Source organism: Camelus bactrianus, chromosome 14 (genome assembly GCF_048773025.1).
Source record: "Camelus bactrianus isolate YW-2024 breed Bactrian camel chromosome 14, ASM4877302v1, whole genome shotgun sequence".
Taxonomy (NCBI): Eukaryota; Metazoa; Chordata; class Mammalia; order Artiodactyla; family Camelidae; genus Camelus; species Camelus bactrianus.
The window spans coordinates 45,897,169-45,915,447 of NC_133552.1; the positions used below are offsets into that span (position 1 = coordinate 45,897,169).

At 39.0% G+C, this 18,279-nt stretch overlaps 1 protein-coding gene across 7 annotated transcripts in view; it reads left to right on the forward strand.

Moving 5' to 3' along the window:
* Window positions 1–18,279, forward strand: part of SCEL (sciellin) — a 173,704-nt gene that overhangs the window by 89,776 nt on the left and 65,649 nt on the right. For all 7 annotated transcript variants that reach the window (XM_045509153.2, XM_010973529.3, XM_045509156.2 and 4 more), the window contains 6 exons: window positions 2,739–2,798; window positions 6,493–6,561; window positions 11,042–11,110; window positions 11,712–11,750; window positions 12,802–12,882; window positions 15,202–15,267. In XM_045509153.2, the coding sequence (XP_045365109.2) occupies window positions 2,739–2,798; window positions 6,493–6,561; window positions 11,042–11,110; window positions 11,712–11,750; window positions 12,802–12,882; window positions 15,202–15,267 (384 nt within the window). The remainder of the gene's footprint in view (window positions 1–2,738; window positions 2,799–6,492; window positions 6,562–11,041; window positions 11,111–11,711; window positions 11,751–12,801; window positions 12,883–15,201; window positions 15,268–18,279) is intronic.

Genomic DNA, 18,279 nt, shown 5'->3' on the forward strand with positions numbered 1-18,279 from the left:
CTGTACAGCCTAATCTTTGGTAAGATTTAGTAAGCATAAATTGGTTACATCAGATTTGTAGATATATCTCTACCATGTTTAATACCCACATACCTAAGAGAACGTGAGTCATTAGTGAGAGATAGAAGGGTTTCATCTTTATAACTAGAATAAACATTGGTGCCTATGTGATAAACTGAAAAGAAAACATGACATTCGTTTCCAAAAAGGTAATATTTAATCAATGGTAGGGAGATTCCTGGTGCACATCGATCATGTCACTTGAAGCAAACACATGCAATTAGGATTCCCAATTTACAAATTTAATAGTAACCTATCTAAAATTTCCTTATGTACAAGTGAAATTGATAAATTCTCAACTCATTTCAGTCCCAACTGGCTATATACCTCTAGGTACAGGAAGGTGGTAAATGCAATATCACTTTTTAAGGAAAAACACTTACCACCAAGAAAGAATTGTCTGCTTTGAGCATTGCTTCTATGAGCTCTATGTTTAAAGATCTGAAAACTATGATCACAGGCATATGGCCCATTGCTAACATAGATTTACAACAGACATTTGTCCAGACCAGCTATATTTATTATAAATTATACACACACACACACACACACACACACACACACACACACACACACACACACACACACACATATATGCATACGTTCTTTGATTTCCTCCTATGTGTCAGGCTAGATATTAGGTACTTCACATATGAAACATTGCTAAATCTCACAACAATCATACAAGGTAGGTATTACATCCTCATTTTACAGAAGAGGAATCTGAGGCTCAGAATAGTTAGGTAACTTGTCCAGTGGCACACAGCTATTAAGTGGTAGAGTTGAGAGTAACATGACGCATTTTCTTTCCATTACAACAATGGTTCTCAATCAGGGACAGTTTTGCTCCCAGGGGATGTTTGGCAAGGTCAGGAGACATTTTTTAGATATCAAAATTGGGGAGTGCTTCTGACATCTAGTGAGTAGAGACCAAAAGTGCCACTAAGCATCCTTCAATGCACAGGACACTCCCCACAACAAAAAATGATCAAATCCATAATGTCAGTAGCACTGAGGTTGGGAAGCCCTGAATTCTGGAATACTTACCCTAAACTTCTACTAAGCTGTCTGTACGTGGTTATTTGAGGAGCATACTTGTAGCTGTTAAATAGAAGTGTCTATTAACTTCTGTTATTGAATGTTCTTATTTTAAAGAACTAGAGGGGTATTTGGAGACTCACGCTAAGTTCTGGAGTTAACACTGTTAGACAACAATCCTTTTATAAAGCAGCATTACTGCTTCTGTTGGAGCCCAACATGCCATTTCTACTTTTCCATGGTATAGAGTGATGTCAAAGATAGATCATGAATTTTGGGTTGCAAATATTTGCACAGATGTGTAGAGATAAAGACGTCTAAGGCAATTTGCAGTTGATAGGAGTGAAGGTTTTATGCCAGACACACCTCCCTATAAAGGCCCAGGGAAGCCAGCTTGGATGGCATGGCAGCTGCTGAATGAAGGGGAAATTGGCTCCGATGCCTCCCCCACCCCCACTGGTCCAGATCTGGGCTGCGTGTTATGATTCTTCTTCAGGCAAAGTTGTGTCTGGTGTCTGCTACTCTCCCACAGGTTTGGGGAGGGGATACCAGGGAGATGGAAGAGTTTCCTTGGGATCTTTGAGGGTGTATATTTTCTGGAATTGTTTCAGTTTCACTGTTCATCTTTCTTTTTAATTATCTACTGCAGTTCTTTTACAGCTTTATTGTAAGTGGTTCCAGAGTGTTGAGTAATTCTGAGTGGAGCAGAACCAGGAGAAATGTAGTATTTCAGGTTGGGTTGGGTTGACATGAAAAAGATTCAGAGACTTACTCTCTGCCTTGGTTCAAGGCCAAAGGCTCTGCTACATGTTTTGACATTTCCTAAAGTTGCCTGTATGTTCAGATCCACTATACAGAGTAAGAAAAACATAGCTTTGGGATTTTATGTATGAAGGGTTATTGCAAGGTTGACCAGTAGGAAAAGCAAAAGTTTGGAATAAAAGGATCTGGGCCCTAGACCCACTCCTGTCACTTGCTAACCTCTCAGCCTTAAAAAAGCCACAGAATTCCTCACCAGTTTTCTCATCTGTGAATTGAATATGACAATGTCTTCTCTTCATAATTCATAGGGTTATTTTAAGGACCAAACAGAACAAACTATGTAATATTATGGTTCAAAAATAAGCTAAATCTCTTGTGAACAATCAATCTGCTTAACCACAAATATTGTTACTTATCTTCCCACATTTTGTCGAGAACTATCAAGGCCAAGCAAGTGAAAGTTTTCAGACATAATGGGCTTAACTAAGTTTAAAACATGTTTGTAGAAACATGTTTTGCCTTCCTGCAGGAAAGGACTCTTCTAATATAAACAAAGTAGATGGCTGTTGAGTTCCCACACTGATGAAAAAAGAAGAAACAAAAAAACCAAACAACAAACCCTCATTCCATTATGCAATCACAGGGACACCTCTGGATAAATCAGAATAATGATTGTTTGTTCTGTTAAACTTGTTTCTTTTCACCATGCTCTTTCAACTGGTGACTGGTTAAAATAAATACATAGTTGCGCTTTTATGCTTGAAGTAAAATGAATTAACCTTGCCAGACATTGTGAGCTCTTTCCTGTCTCCTTTATTGAATGCTTACTAAATACTGTGATACCTTTTCATGGGACTTAATTTCTTCTTTCTCTGCAGAGATGAAAATTATGGTAGGGCGGTGCTCCAGCGACATAACTCCCATGATGCCTTGGACAGGTGGGTGTTTCAGACAAGTTACATCATTAGCAGAATCACAAAGGCAGTCTTTTTTGAAAGGAGACTTGTTCAAGACAGGCTGAGTATTTGCGGTTAGCCTCAGGCTTTCCCAGATGCTCTGGGCACGTGAAGGAGGATCTGTGATCTCACTAAGGGGTTTCCACAGGGAAACCTGTGTTTCTTCAGCCTTGTGCTTTCACAACTACAGACTGAACATGGAGAGTAACCTCCTCTGCCCACTCCACCGAGATGGCCCTCCTGACACGACGGGGAAAGGACTCCCACAGAAACACGATGGGCTGTCTCTGAACCTTAGAGACAAGGACCCCTGCATGACAGAAATAATAGCTGAGTTCCCTTGCTTTATGGCAAAGTACATTACTTTTTAGAAACTCCTGGGCTTGTGAAAAACTACTAAATGATACTCAGTGGCAAATAGTCTGACAAATGAGAATTAGCAGGGAAATTCAAACAAAACTAGTAATCACAATGATGTAAATAATCTAAGGCTGATCAGATAAATAGATAATATTCTTACTAAAACACATTTGCACTCACACAGATAAGAACCACCATACCCATCAGAAGAACCTAATTATTTATCAGACATAAGTTTTATCTGGTCCAGTAGCCTGTGTCTGTCACCAAGAGGTACTTAGTAAGGGACTGTGATTATCCTTCATGGTGGGGACCTCAAAACGGTAAACAGACACCTTGAATACGTCTGTTCTGAAAAATTTTATCTGTGAATTTTTCTAAGCCATTTAAAAACCATTCATAATTTTGACCTGTTCCAGGGGTCCTGAGTTTACCCCTCTCTACACAAAATATCCGATTGTTTTTTTGGTTCCCAGCCTTAGTTCATCCAATTTCCTGTTCTGTGACTTGACAGTAATTCAACAGACTCCCCCTGTGCCTTCTCCTTGGTCTTCATGATTTTTAAGATTACAGCCTTGTTGTCCGTTGGCCCTCATCTCAGCAAACAAAGGGAACCTGGTCATTTTAGTCCAGGCATCAGTGTGAAATGCTCCCTCCACTTTATTTGCCTTTCTCTGAAACTATTAGAGAACAAATGTACTTGTTTTGAAGTGACTAAACTTCATGTTATTAGTGTGTTAAAGTGTTTAAGAATGAAATTTTAATTCCCTTCGATGCTTATTTTATATTTTAAACTGTGTTGGTTACTTGAACCCTTCCTATTAGTGGACAGCATTTTAGCTAAAGCAAAGCACTGAGCTTTTATCTTCAGTCACAAAAATCTGTTAAGCCTGAGTCATTTTCCTCTTGACCCACAACTAGTGTCTCAAAGTACATATTCCTAAAAGGTAGTGTGGGTTATTTTTCCCCTTGCATTTGCTCAAATGGACGCCCATGTGACACTTTTCTGCCCATTTGTGGAGGCTGTGTCCACTTTGGTGTTCACCCAGCACCACTTTGGAGCACCTGCTGGGTGCTGACATTGTGCCGGGTGCTGGGGATACAAAGATGCATAAGGCACCATCTGTGACCTTCAGGAGCTCTTACATCCATGGGAAAAGATGGAACCATAAGCACAAACACTAAAATTCACTGTCAGAAGTGGTTGTAGAAGTGTGTGTGAGCACCAAGGGGACGAGAGAAGGTGATGAACTCGGCCTGAATCATCAGGAGACTCACCAATGAAGTAGTCATTGGTGTTGGTGCTACTGCGTGAAGGATGGAGAGAGGGGTGGGTTTCCAAGTAGGAAAGGGTGGCTGGTGGGCGTGGGGTCGGGAAAGAAGCGCTTCCAGCAGAAGAGATAATATCTCAGAGTTCCACATGCACAGAGACTGAAAATAAAGGAAAGGGAAAACAATATATTCTCATCACCCTAGAAAACAAGCTTCATAGTGTGCACAAACCAGGACAGTTTACTGTGTCCTTCCTCTGCCAGATCATTAAAACACATCGAATGAGGCTGAAAGCACAAATAGTACCTGTGGAGATGCCTTTGGTGAGCTAGACACGATTCCCAAGTCTGGGAACAAAACAAAATCCCTGCTTTCATAGAACTTGCTTCCTAGTTAAAAGGAGAGACTGAAAATAAATAAACACAATATAATACGTCCTGTGGTGATAAGTGCCTGAAAGAATAAAGCCCCTAATAAGACATAAAGTGATAGCGTCTGTGAAGAGGCTGTTTTATGGAAGGGGTTCCGATGGCCCTGCAGCACCTGTTTGCACTCATGCATTACACATGCTGGTGAGCCACACTGTGATTTCACTCTGAGTTTCCTTAAAAGCATGGGGAATTGCATTAGGCATATATATATATATATATATATATATATATATATATATATATATATATATATATATATATATATATATATATTTACCTTTTTCTTGCCTTAACTCTGACACTGTTCTCTCTGCCTCTGTTTAAAATTGTTCACATCTATTTATCCCTAAGACCCAGCTCAACTTGCATCTCATCCAGAAAGCCTTCTCTGATTCCACCTCTACAAATAAGCTTTCTCACCTTTGAGCTTCCTTGTGCTTGACCTGAACCTCGTTTATGGCCCTGACCACTTTCTCCCCTTGGATTTACATGTCTGATTTGTCCCTCTAGCTCTGTGAGTGTAGGGTCCATAGTTGATTCATTCTTGACTTCCTCACAGTCATCAGCACAGGGCATTGTATTTTGTTTACCTCCAAATACTTGCTTAATAAAAATATACTACATCAAGTTAAAAATTACATCTTGAATAGTATGCTGTTTTGGTACTTTTTCTGACTCAATTCCTTTGATCTGTCAGCTTCAAATGATGCTTTGAAATGCAAATAATACAGTAAATCAAGGTATAATATTCCAAAGAGCTTGCTTCCCCTGTATCACAGGGTTATATAAGGCATTAAATAGTCTCTCTTTTTTTTTTTTTTTTTTTGCTGATTGATCAGTCTGATCAAGATATCCCCACTGCTTTGAAGATCATGATTCCTACTATTGAGCCCTCCATTCTGTTCCCTTATTTTGTTCTCTTCTCCCCACCCCCACCTTTTTTCTGCTTATCTGTCTGCCTCAACTCTGCCCATCTCTCCTCTCTCTGCTTCTCCTTTTCTCCTCTCTCTTCTCCTCTCCTTCCCATCCATCCTTTCTCTATTCTTCCACTTTCTTTTTTTCATTTCTTTCCAGCATCAACTGTTTCTCTTTTCCTTTCTTCTCACTCCCTCTCTGCTGCCAGCAAGGTCTCTTCCTCCAACCCTGTCCATGGTGCTGAACTCTTAACAAAGCAGTTTGTATGTAGCTGTTGTGCTGGCTTATGGCGCTGCTGAAACTCTGCAAACAGAACAGAGATTATAAAGGATTGAGTTTCTATTACATAAAAGTCGCCATCATTGACAAGAGTACATATTACTTATTAAACATTTTGTATGCTGTGTTTTTTGTTTTCCATATCCTTATCCCTATTTGAATGTGTTACTATAGTTAGAAATAACTGGACCTAGAGAAGACGTCTTTTATTAGCATGGGGAATTGGGTTTGCCATAATTTATCCTATCCAAGTCAAAGCCTGGGAAGACTTCAGTACTCCAGTTCTATCTTTTCTTGGTAACATGTACATCTCCTACCTGAATAGGCAAAAAATTTTACAAACTATTTACAAACTATTTATATTTATAAACTATCTTTTGTAGTTTATTTGGTATTTCTATGATTATTTTTTGCTACAGGAACACAGATGAGAGAGATGAGCCAAAAGCCACAATCAGTCGGTACAGATCTGATGACACTTTGGACAGGTGAGGTGTTTTGAATCACATAAGTGGAATGCATAGCATATGTTAAATCCCATGTTTTATAAAGGAAGAGGTATTTAAATGTTTACCAAAGTAAGCTTTGAACCATGTTATTTTATCCCCAGGGACAGAGGGGCTATAAAGATTGAATTACCTTCTTTTTTAAAACTCACAAAATCTTGACTTGATACGCTATTTTCCTAAAATCCTGCTAATGGTTGAATAATAGTAAAAATTCTGAAGAAACTGGTTTGAGTATAGGTGGGGTGGGCACTACGTGGACACATTCAATTTGAAATAGAGAATATGGTTTTTCTTGCAAGTAGCCAGTTTTGTTCTAACTTCAGTCTTTCTAACCCCAAGGCAGAGAAACAGCAGTTTCTGTGTAACTGCCTTATGGAGAGACTGTCCGTGTTAATAATACAGTAGTTTTGATCCACTCTAGGATAAAGACATGAGCTCTTTACTTTAGAAAGTGAAACTGCTCTTTCGGCAGTGGGGTCACCATACGGCTGTAGAATGGGTCCATTGTGCTGTGCCTGTTGTTGGCTCACTGTTACATGGAGGGAAAGGGCCCATCCGTATTCAGAAAACTGAGAAGTGTCTATTTAGGTTGTAGTGTAAATGCTATAAGTCACATTCTAGTTTTGTATTTGGTAGAGGTGCTTAGTAAGCGTAAGTAAAGAGCCAGGTTAACATCTTTGACATCTAGACACAGTGAACACCTGAGGCCACTGAGAGTTGAAGCCACTCCCTGTAGCTAAAGCTGTGCTTCTCATGTAGACAAAAATACCACCTGCCGCACTTTAAGCACATATGCTGAATCTTATAGTACCTAACAGATATTCAGACCATGCCAGTATTAATTAATACAGCACATGCATGTACGTCTGCACACTTCGTAGGTTTTCAAGTCAATCTTCCTAATAGTGGGCAGTCAGCACCGGTACCCCTAAGGAGTTGACTTCTCTCTTGTAATTAACAACCTTGACAAAAATCAGTCTGTCAAAGTATATATGCAGGATCTCATCTCAGAGTGGAGACAGGAGTCCCAGGACCCCTGTCTGTTCATCTCGGCCTTGCAGGCTGTCCTATTGCTCTGTTCATTGAAGAAGGAAAACTTACTTCTAGGAATGAATTTGCAAGTGAGATAATTATGTCTCAAAACAAAGTGAATATGTGGGAGACCTAAACCTTTGTAGGCTCTGTGTCTGAAAGTTTACATCAAGACAGTCAAGGTAAAGCCTTGGAACATTAGCAATGGATGAGACCAGACCTCACAGGCAAGCCAGTTGAGTCATTCTCAGCCTCAGCTGCAAATTAGAATCACCGAGAGAACTTTTCAACTTTACTGGTAACTTGTTCCCACTACCTCTCATCCCTCAAATTCTGACTTAATTAGTCTGAGGTGGGACGCAGGCATCTTAACGCTTACGAAGTGATTCTGATACACAGCCAGAATTCAGAACCACCAACCTTGCCCAAACTCTTCATTTTATACACTGAAAATGAAGGCAGAGATTTCCTGCTTTATTTACACAGAGATTTAGTGGCAAGTTTGGAAGAAGTCTTCCGGTCAGCTCATTCTCCAGGCAGTCCTGTCTGTCTCCCAACAGTGAGCTACATCCAAGTGTGGAAACAGACGTGAGGGAGAGAACACAGGAGTCAGTACAGAAAGGCACATCCTGGTACCAGGAGTCAGACTTCCAGTGTGCAGGCCACTCCAAGTGCCAGATATGAAATAACTTTAGCAGAAAGATGATCAAATATATGAGATGTGGGAGTGTGTGTGCCATTTCAATAATAATGCATGCAATAAATGAATATGAGAGAAATACTGAATTTACATTTGAAGAGTTCCTTTTTAAACTGTACATCTGTCGGTAAAAAATATGAAGTGTTCTAAAGAAACATAAGTGAATAATGGTGTGCATAGCATGCAGTATGGCCCAAATCCTGAAGATGATCGCATGCCTTGTTTGGAAAACCTAGGTTAGGGAGACCTCTAGTGTTCCATTGTGGAAGTGTAACTTTTCCTTTTGAGCACGTTGCTGATTATACTGTTTAGGGATTTCCTGTCTCCAAGACCGACTCCTGTTAAAACAACCTACTTCATATCACAAGTTGGCAGAAACTTAGTTTCTAAGAGAAATGCAAAGTTAGTCTCCCTAATTAATAATAAATTGGCATGTACATTGGAATGATGGTTTAGAGTCCCCTCTATTATTCTGTATAGACTGATCCCCCTAGTGGCATGGAAGAGGTGCCTCCACCTAGTGGAGGTGAAAAATAATAACCGAAGGGAAACATGTGGACTGTGCATGTTGGAACAATTACACTGCAGAATCAGGCTACGACATGGGAAAGACGTTGCAGATAGACTACTTCCCGGCTGTGTGGGCAAGAGAAAGCCGCCTACCTTCTCTGAGACTCCATTTCTTCATCTACAAAGTGAAAATAATTATGCCTACCTTGTAGGGACATTATGAATAGTAGAGGAGATGAGGGGCAAAGTTGTAGGTAGTTATTTTTATTATTACATGCAGTATTGCTCACATAGATCTACACTGTAGGATTCTGATAAACTTCGTTTAATTTTAACATCAGAACTCTCCTTTAGTTAAACCTTGAGAATGTTTGAAATTAAGGTTCTGTTTGCTTTAGACAGATTGTTATTTTCAGTGTACCAAAGTAGCAATCTTCCAAGATTATTTTTATCTTATATGAGGATCTCATAAACAGCTATAAACTCTGGGTAGCTTCCAAGGAACACTTAAGATTTAGGATTACCTAATGTTTATGGTATTCATAGTGGTTTACTGCAGAGCCCTTTAAATGTAAACACATCAGAGGCTCAGTAGCAATTAATGTAGGGGATATATTTAGTCTTTGGCCTAATGATTACCGGAGTGATCCTCATGAGTTTTTAAAACATGGATTCTGGAATTCTGTACAGGTTAACACCTGTATTGCAGACAGTCTATTGAGAATATGAAGCTCTGGGGGATTCCAACCTTCCTTCCTCTTTGCATTCAAGAGTTATCAGTTTGTGGCTTTGGATACCATAAACAGAAACTGTTTGGCTTGACTCAGAATTTTAATGTATTAGAGTTGTTTTCCTAGTGTTTTAGTTACATGTGTCAAAGTCTAGGAATTGAAGTTGTTTTAAACTTATGACAATTAAGTCATATTTTTTTCAGATGAATTTTTTTTAGAGCAAGGTCAAGTTAGTGTCCATCTTCCCAGAAACAGTTTATATTAAGCCCTGCACTAAAATTGATGTTAAAAGGGGACATTTAGAGAAAATTATAGTAGACCCATAGTATGGGATCAACAGAAGAATCTTGCTGACCTTTTGTTTTTCTAAGACTAATTTTGCCACATCCTAGTTTTGTGCAAGCCTGCAGAATACTCCAGAAGACAGCCCCGTATCTCAGGAAGAGCTTTCCTATCTGGCATGTTCTTCCTGGAAAGAAGAGAAGGAACAGGGGTTGCCATCGTGAAATCCCACCATTGCCAAGCAGACTACAGGATTCTTAGTTTGTCTTATGACCCAAAGGACGGGCAAACACACCTTTTCCAGACTTACTCTTCTTGAGGAGACCTGAGATTAGAGAGATTAAAACCTCTGATAGCCCATAAGGCCTGTTAACTCAATGTGTTAGTCAAAGCAAACAAATTCGCCAGAGTAGAGTAACACTTGGAACAAGTTCCCTCTAATGCCCCCACATCTCTGTGGTTTAGCACAACAGAAGATTACTGCTTGCCCTCATCAGAGTCTAGCGTGACTAGCTGGAAGAATAGAGGATGTCTCTGCTCCATGAAGTGACTCAGGGTCCTATGTTCTTTCTGTGTTTTAATGATGCCATCTTCAACCACTATGGGTACCAAAGCCATGGGGCTAGGGGAAGAAAGAGCATGGAGGATCACACAAGAGGTTTTATGATGGGCTTGAAAGTACAAAATAATATTTTTTCTCACATTCTTTAGTCTAGAACTCAATCACATGGTCCCAACTTAATTGCAGGGAAGACTGGGAAATGTGGTGCTTATAAGTGCTCAGAAGGAAAATGAGTTTAGCAGACATATAGCATTGTCTGTGCCACAAAACATTTTAAAAAATTGCTTAAGTTTTCCATTGATGCCTTTTACTGACATAGAAAGTTCTGTTATTGGCTAGATGTATTACTAAACAATACTGAATATGATATAGGTAATAAGTTAAATGCTCAATGAGTCAGAAAGTCTAGTTGAAAAGCATAAACTTTAAAAGTTGCAAATGGTATCAAGATAGCCTTATACATAGATTTTTGTCATAAGTGCTTTTTTCTATTGTAAAATTTTCTAAAATGTAACATATGATAAAGAATTGTCTTTACTAGAGAAAGGTCATGTTGTGAAGTGATTCTAGCATGAAAGAGGTCTGAAAGGAGTTTAACAATCTAAATGTTCATCCAGACTTTTGTCTTATTTCTTCATAAAGGATCTCAGACAGAAATGATGCTGCTAAGACATATAAAGCCAATACCTTGGATAACCGACTAACCAACAGGTACTAGTATCTGCTAACTTTGGAAAAGACTCAAGTACAATATTTTGCTAAGCATGACTTATTTACTTACCATTCTTCAATCCTACTTAATATCTTTCTGTAAATTCCTATTTTTTTTAAACACAAATGTTCTGGTGTAAAAAACTTGACTCCTGCTTATGGTTAGAGAAAGATAATATCTTATTTTTGGCTTCAAAATCAAGAGAGTTCATTGCTTCATGCCACCATTCTTACCACATTTATGTTTCTGTTTAAATTATCCTGGTGGCAAGATTATGAGGTACACGTAAATGCCAATTTTGCATTCCTATTTTTAAAGAAAATTACTGAACCCAGCAAATAAAAACACTGGTCTTAAAGGATAATGAATTTTCTTAAAAAAAAAAAAAAAGAATTCTTTTGGGATCTAGTACACAAAAGGTAAAAAAATCATGAAATCAACTTTTCAAATTTATTCAAATCCTAATGCTTTCTTTTTTCTTTCTCACAAATTATGTCTAACTTATGATAATAATAATGACTCTAAATCCATGGACAGTTGCAAATTGATGCAAGAATTCATTGTTGCTGCTCGAACTTTGTCTTCTCTTTTTCTTACCAGAAATGGGTCCACGTTTCGATCACCGGAAGCGACAAAGACGTATGTACTTTTCTAACTGACCTTACATTTTAAGGAAAAAGTGTATTTCTTCCTATGAGTCCAAGAAAAATCAGGGTATATACTGCCCTCAGGCCAAAGTTTTATTGTAATACAGCCATGCCCCCATAGCTTCAGCAGCTTTGAGTAGTAGAAATACTGAAATGATCTGCAAAACTTCAAATATGTTTCTCTCTGGACTTTAATACAGAAAGTTTGATGACTTCTGCTCTAACCAAACACCAAATCTTAAGTCATTCTTTTTTTCTTTTCTTTTCAAAAAATCTAGATTTTTAACTTTTTTGCCTACAGAATTTTAAAAAATTTTCCCTACTGTAGTGGCAACTCCTCTTGTCATACATTTCACTTGCCTTCAAAAACACTCATCACATCTGCAACTCACTGAGTTATAAAATTATGACGTTGCTAATGATCTATGTAGATGAAATTTATTTTTCCCCTGGAATGTACTACTAGCAGTTATAAACAGCCAAACTAGGTAGGTTTTTAAAAACTTAGTTGGTTTTTAAATTTGTATCTACAAATAAAGTACTTTTCACACTGGACTGCACCTCTCAGTAGTTGAAACAGGTCTAGGTATACTTCCAATGTTTTGAGGGTCTGCATATATTAATAAATACTAAATAGAGATTTAAAATGGTGTGGTTTTTAAATGTTTCCTTAAATAAGTTAGTGCTTTTAATGCAAACATTGCAATATGATTCTGTTAGTCACAACATATACAGGTCAAAAAGTATATGAAAGAACCCACAGCACATTGGCATGGATCTGTCTGGGTTTCAGACACACAATTCATGTCACATAGTGAATGACTTCTTCATTCAGTTCCTTCAGTTTTAGTTATTTAGATGAGAGCCTGGCAACTTGGAAAACAGGTGAAGTCAGGAAGCACTTTTTCTGTTGTTGCTCCTTCATCCTCACGTGAAACGTTTTGTGATGGATTCAGAGCCGGTGGGAATGTGAGTGGATTATAAGACCTCTTAGAGAAAAAGTTTCAGGAATGTGATCATTTTTTGTTCTTGTGATGAAACAGGCAGCCTGGAGGTTTGTTCAGCGCAAAAGCCACCAACACCCCAGCTCCCACCGCTGCTATGACTCCTGTAAAGAAAAAGAGGTATGATGGGCTGGTTGGGACTCTCTCTTGCTGACATGATGTAAAGGATTATTTTTTATTAATTTCTAAACCAAATCATCCACCAGGGCCCCCAAGCAGCTTTCAGAAGTCGCTCTGCCCTTCTTCCAGTTCCCTTCTCTCCTTCCCAGGAATCCAGTGCCCACTGGCTTCTGCTGTCCTCAAACCTCAGACCTTTTCCCCTTTAATCTCCTTCTCAAACATGCCATCTTTTTTCCCCAATTTTATTGAGAAATAATTGACATACATCACCAAATAAATTTAAGGTGCACAGCGTAATACTTTGATTCACGTACATTATGAAGTGATCACCACAATAGGTTTAATTAACATCCATCATCTCATGTTAACATCCATCATCTCATATAACATCCCTTATCTCAATAAAAAAAGAAAAAACCTTTCCTTTTGATGAGAACTCTCAGGATCTACTCTCTGAACAGCTTTCCTACATGTCACACAGCAGTGTTAACTGTGATCATCACGTTGTACATGACATCCCTAGAACTTACTTACCTTGTAACTGGAAGTTTATACCATTTGACCACCTTCCTCCAATCACTTCCACCCCCCTGCCTCTGGTAACCACAAATCCGATCTCTTTTTCAAATATGCCATCTTAGGATCTTGAATAAGTAGGTAATGTTTTGATGATAGAGCTCAGATATTAAAGGGCAAGCTACTTCAGGTGACACATTTTAACAGAGTCCTCTGACAGGAAATGCCTTACCCTGCGTAACGACGGCAGTGTGGCCAAATGTCACCAGGCTTGAAACCAGCCTGCGTGGTTGCCTCCTCCTCTGCTCTGCAGATTGGGCCATTTCCAAGCACGGAGTCAAAGGCCCTGTCTCGAGGTGTCAATCTATGTCTGTGTGTTTTTCCTTCTTCCTCCAACTCTCCCTGCATGGCCTCCCGCTTTAGCCTGTAGTAAGTTCCGTTTATCTAGTAGGCACGGAGGAGTAACTAGAACTCTGGGGACAGAATATCCTTATGTGACAAAAAATGTGATGGTGGAAGTGATTTTTGCATGTTGAACAGAGCACAGTGCCCATGGATCACGATGCAAATGGGGAGCAAGCATCCACGATCCTCAGTGCTTCTGAAATTTCCTTACTCTCCTTGCCTGCGTCTGTCTTTGCCTGGTAGAGGGTAGGAGGTGCTCAGTGACTGTTGGTGGACTGGCTGACGGTCACAGTGGTGCTGTCATCCTCCTGGAGAGCAGTGGCTGATTCTGTCTATTGTCTCCTGCAGTCAGAATTTTGGTTGTATTTACAGAGTTTCAGAACATGTGATCACCTTTCTCTTAGACCCACATTTCACAGCCCCATGGTCCTTTGTCTGTTAGGAAAGGTTGGACAGAAAATTTAAAGTCAGTCAGTTCAGTCTCCTACCCAGTGCAAGAATCTTTCCTCTGGCAGGTTAGGTGTAATTCAGAAGCCAGCAATACGACTCCTGCTTCTGTGATATGCCTCTGACTGGCTCTCGGGATTGCATCTACGACTTACATTGAACCGAGATCGGCTTTGATTTACTCCCATCGCATCTTAGTTCAGTTCTGTGATGCCTCAGAGAATAGAGCTTCAAAAATGTAAAGGACTGTCCTGTCCTTATCCCAGACTTTCCTTCTCTAGGCTGTATCACTCTCCTCGACACATCTTCATGTTTGATCCATATCTTAGTCTTTTTGACAGAGCCCTCAGCTTTCCCTACCAATTAAAATTACATCCTGGTAATGTGAAGATGTCTTTCTAATTGGATGGATATACATGTATTTGAATATATACATATGCATCTATACAAAACTGAGGTTAGCTTTGCTGTGGTATTCATTTATATTTTCAGTTTTCTTACTTGTCATAGTTTCCTATCATACAATTAAAAAAACATATTTTGAGTAGAGCATAGGATTATTTTTACTTTTATTATGAACTGTTTCAGAAATGCAGAAAAATAGAGAGGTATGTTGATGATAAACACCCTTGAACCTACCATCTAGATTCAACAAATGTTATTATTTTCAAGATTTCCTTTAGATTTCTTTTTAAAGAAATGTCTACATTGTTTAGTTTCAAAGGAAATGGGAAGAGAGGTTTACTTGGGGAGGCAGGCAGCCTGGAATATGGGCAGTTCCTTCCCCAGGCAGGACATAAATAGTATTCATTTTATTTTCAAGACCTTGTAGGGAAGTCATCCTATTGCCTTTTTAACTACCAATTTACTTTCAGCTTCTCCTGGTAGACATGTGGGTGGGATCAAACCTTTCAAACACTGTGTTTATAACTGATGTCTTTTTCTTAACAGACAGTCCTGGTTTCCACCGCCCCCTCCAGGTTATAATGTCACTCCGAGCACAGGATCAAGCAGAAGGTAAGGGAAAGGTCTCAGATGTAATTGCAATGTAATTTCATGGAAGAATGTGCTAGATATTGACAATGTATAATTGTGGATCCTTTGGAATAAACTGGAGGCAATTTTGTAAACTCTGAGCCCTGAACAAGATAGTGCCCAGGGGGAGTGAGGTCAGGATACAAGTGTCCCTGGTAGGAAATCTGACAAGCTTTGAGAAGTGAGTAAGTACCTGTATTTTTAGTTTGCTAAGGGTTGCTGTAACAAAGTATCATGAAGTGAGTGGCTTAACAGAAATTTATTGTCTCACAGTTCGGAGGCTAGAAGTCCAAGATCAAGGTGTCGGCAGGCTCAGTTCCTCTGAGGGGTATGAGAGGGAATCTGTTGCACCCTCTCTCCGGGCTTCTGGTGTTTTCCTAGGAGTCGCTGGCTTTCCCTAGTCTGTATAAGCACCCTCCCAGTCTCTGCCTTCACCTTTGCATGGTGTCCTCCCTGTGTGCGTGTCTGTGTCCAAATTTCCCCTTCTTACCAGTCATATTGGACGCGAGGCCCATCCAACTCCAGGATGCTCTCATCCTAACTCAGCTGCTTATGTCTGCAATGACCCTGCTTCCAAATAAGGTCACATTCGGAGGCCCTGAGGGTTAGGACTCCAGCATGTGAATCTGGAGAGGACATAATTCAATCCATAAGAGTGAGAGAGGAGAGAAGAGAGACAAGCACAAGGTGGGGCTCCAACGTGGGCTCCTGATGCACAGCCATTTTTGCCTGTGACAAGCGCAGGTGTCTGGATGGGAGTATGTGTGGCAAGTTCTTTGTAAGCTCCTTAAGTGACAGATGGGTTGTCTTTTTTTTTTTTTAACTATTTTGTTGTTGAGAGCAAAAATTTTATAACTAAAATTATAGACCATGTGCAGGATATCTTGTTCTACAATTTCCATGCTTAGGAATATCAACAACTATTTAATTTAAAATATTTAATAAGTGATTATTGTGTGCCAGATATTGTTCTAGGATCTTGGAATATATCAGTGAACAAAATACAGAGCCCGCACTCAAGCCTTCAAAGAAGCAAACATGTAGAACTCCCATAATCTATGCCTTCACTAACACACAAAGAAAACTAGATCTCTGAGTTGGTTTTGCTTTAGGGTATCCAAAATTGTTTCCATGTCATCAACCCCTAGAATATCTTCACCAAATATTTCCATATTTAAATAGGATTCATTTTCCCAGTTCAACAATTGAAAACGAGAGTTATGAAACAGTGTGCTTGTTTCATATTAGATTGCTTTATTTCCAAAAAAATTTCATCTGTTGCACAGGCTTTTTAATGTCTTTTTTATTTCCAAATAATAGGGATATTTGGAACCAAATGTCTTATAATTTAGGTTGAAAGATATAAATAAACTTTAGTTGACAAATAGAAACCAAGAGCTTAAGTTGTCTTTTTCACACCTCTGGCTGCATCTGTATATGTGTGTGTGTGTGTGTGTGTGTGTATTATATTAAATGTGTTTAACATATATATAAAATTATTGAACATGTTGAACAATCACAACTTGGAATTACATCCACCCTCTGTTAAAACATTTTCTTTTTGAATCTGTTCATCTATCGGTGATTTCCAGTTATATGAACTGCCAAGTATGGATTATATTTCTGATTTAAAACCTTCTTTCCCCTCAGGCTGTGTTTAGATATTTCTCCATGAATGATACCCTTCATGGAGCTACCTAAGTGGGAAAATACTAACTATGGGTCTGCTAGTTACATTGTTCCCTCAGCACTGTAAGTTTCATCCAATTTTGACGTGATAGAAAGTAACATATTTAGAAATACTTATTTCCAAAATAACTTCTTATTTTTATCTTCTATTCATTATTCCATTATTAATGTAAATTGTCATTATAATAAGCAACTGGTTACATAACTGTGTGGAGATATGGAAAGATTATTCATGAGTTAACATCTCATGCATTCAGCGCCCATCAAGCTGTGGGTCTCTGTTTGCACAGAATTGATAGTGCTTGGCTGTGTGCCCTTAAAATTTATGCATAGCTGGGTTGATTTACATGGAAGATAAAATAAGTTACAATGCTCCTATTTCTGATTCCTGGATCAGATCCATAGCCCCGGAACTAAGGGAAAGAGACTGTTGGACAAAGTTGATGAATTTAGTACCCATTCCTTTTTTAGAGTCACAGATTATTAATATAATGGCTAAACTAAAAGACTTCTTTTTGGGGATCAGAGCTACTGTCATGCCAAGCTTTCAGGGGAAGGAGAGAATAGTAACAATATAGCAGTGCCTTTGATTTCTAATGTGCTTTTCTTTGGAAAGGCTCAAAGTACAGCTCTGTTTCTCACCTTGAATGCCAGTGCATTCTCAGGATGGAGAAATAGCCTTTTGAGTAAAAGCTGAAAAACAGAAGCAATTATTAAATGATGAAAGGAAACAAAGGCTTCAAAAAGAGATCTTTGTCCCCAGAAGAACACAAAGAATGTGAAAATAGGTCAAAACCAGATAAAAATGGAGGACTGCAATTGTTTAATACTAGCTATTAGCTCAATGCTAACCTTATGGTCCTTCATCCTTAACTTATTCACTGGTCTTCTCCCTTTCTCTCCCCTCCTGTCTTCTGCAAAAGAATTTCCCCTTAATACTAACACTCGCTCTCATTTCTGTTCTTCATTTTGTGAACCTTCATTTTTCCATCACCTTCCCTTTCCCAGGGATTTCATTTTCTCCCCCACACCCTTGTTGGTGGAGCACATTTGGAAAGACCACCAGACTTCCCAGCCATTACAGGAATGGGTCGTTTTCCTAAATATTTTTTTCCCCTTGACCTCTCCATGGTCTTTTACACCATTGTCCACCCCATCCCTCAGTTTTTCATTTTTTGACTTCCATAGTGTGGAAGAACCAAACTTAGTTGTGTTTGGGTTGATAACTTGTGTTGGTGTGGTGTTTGGATTAAAATATATTACAGGCACCAGATAAGCTGCACCCAAAAGGTCTCAAGCTTTTTT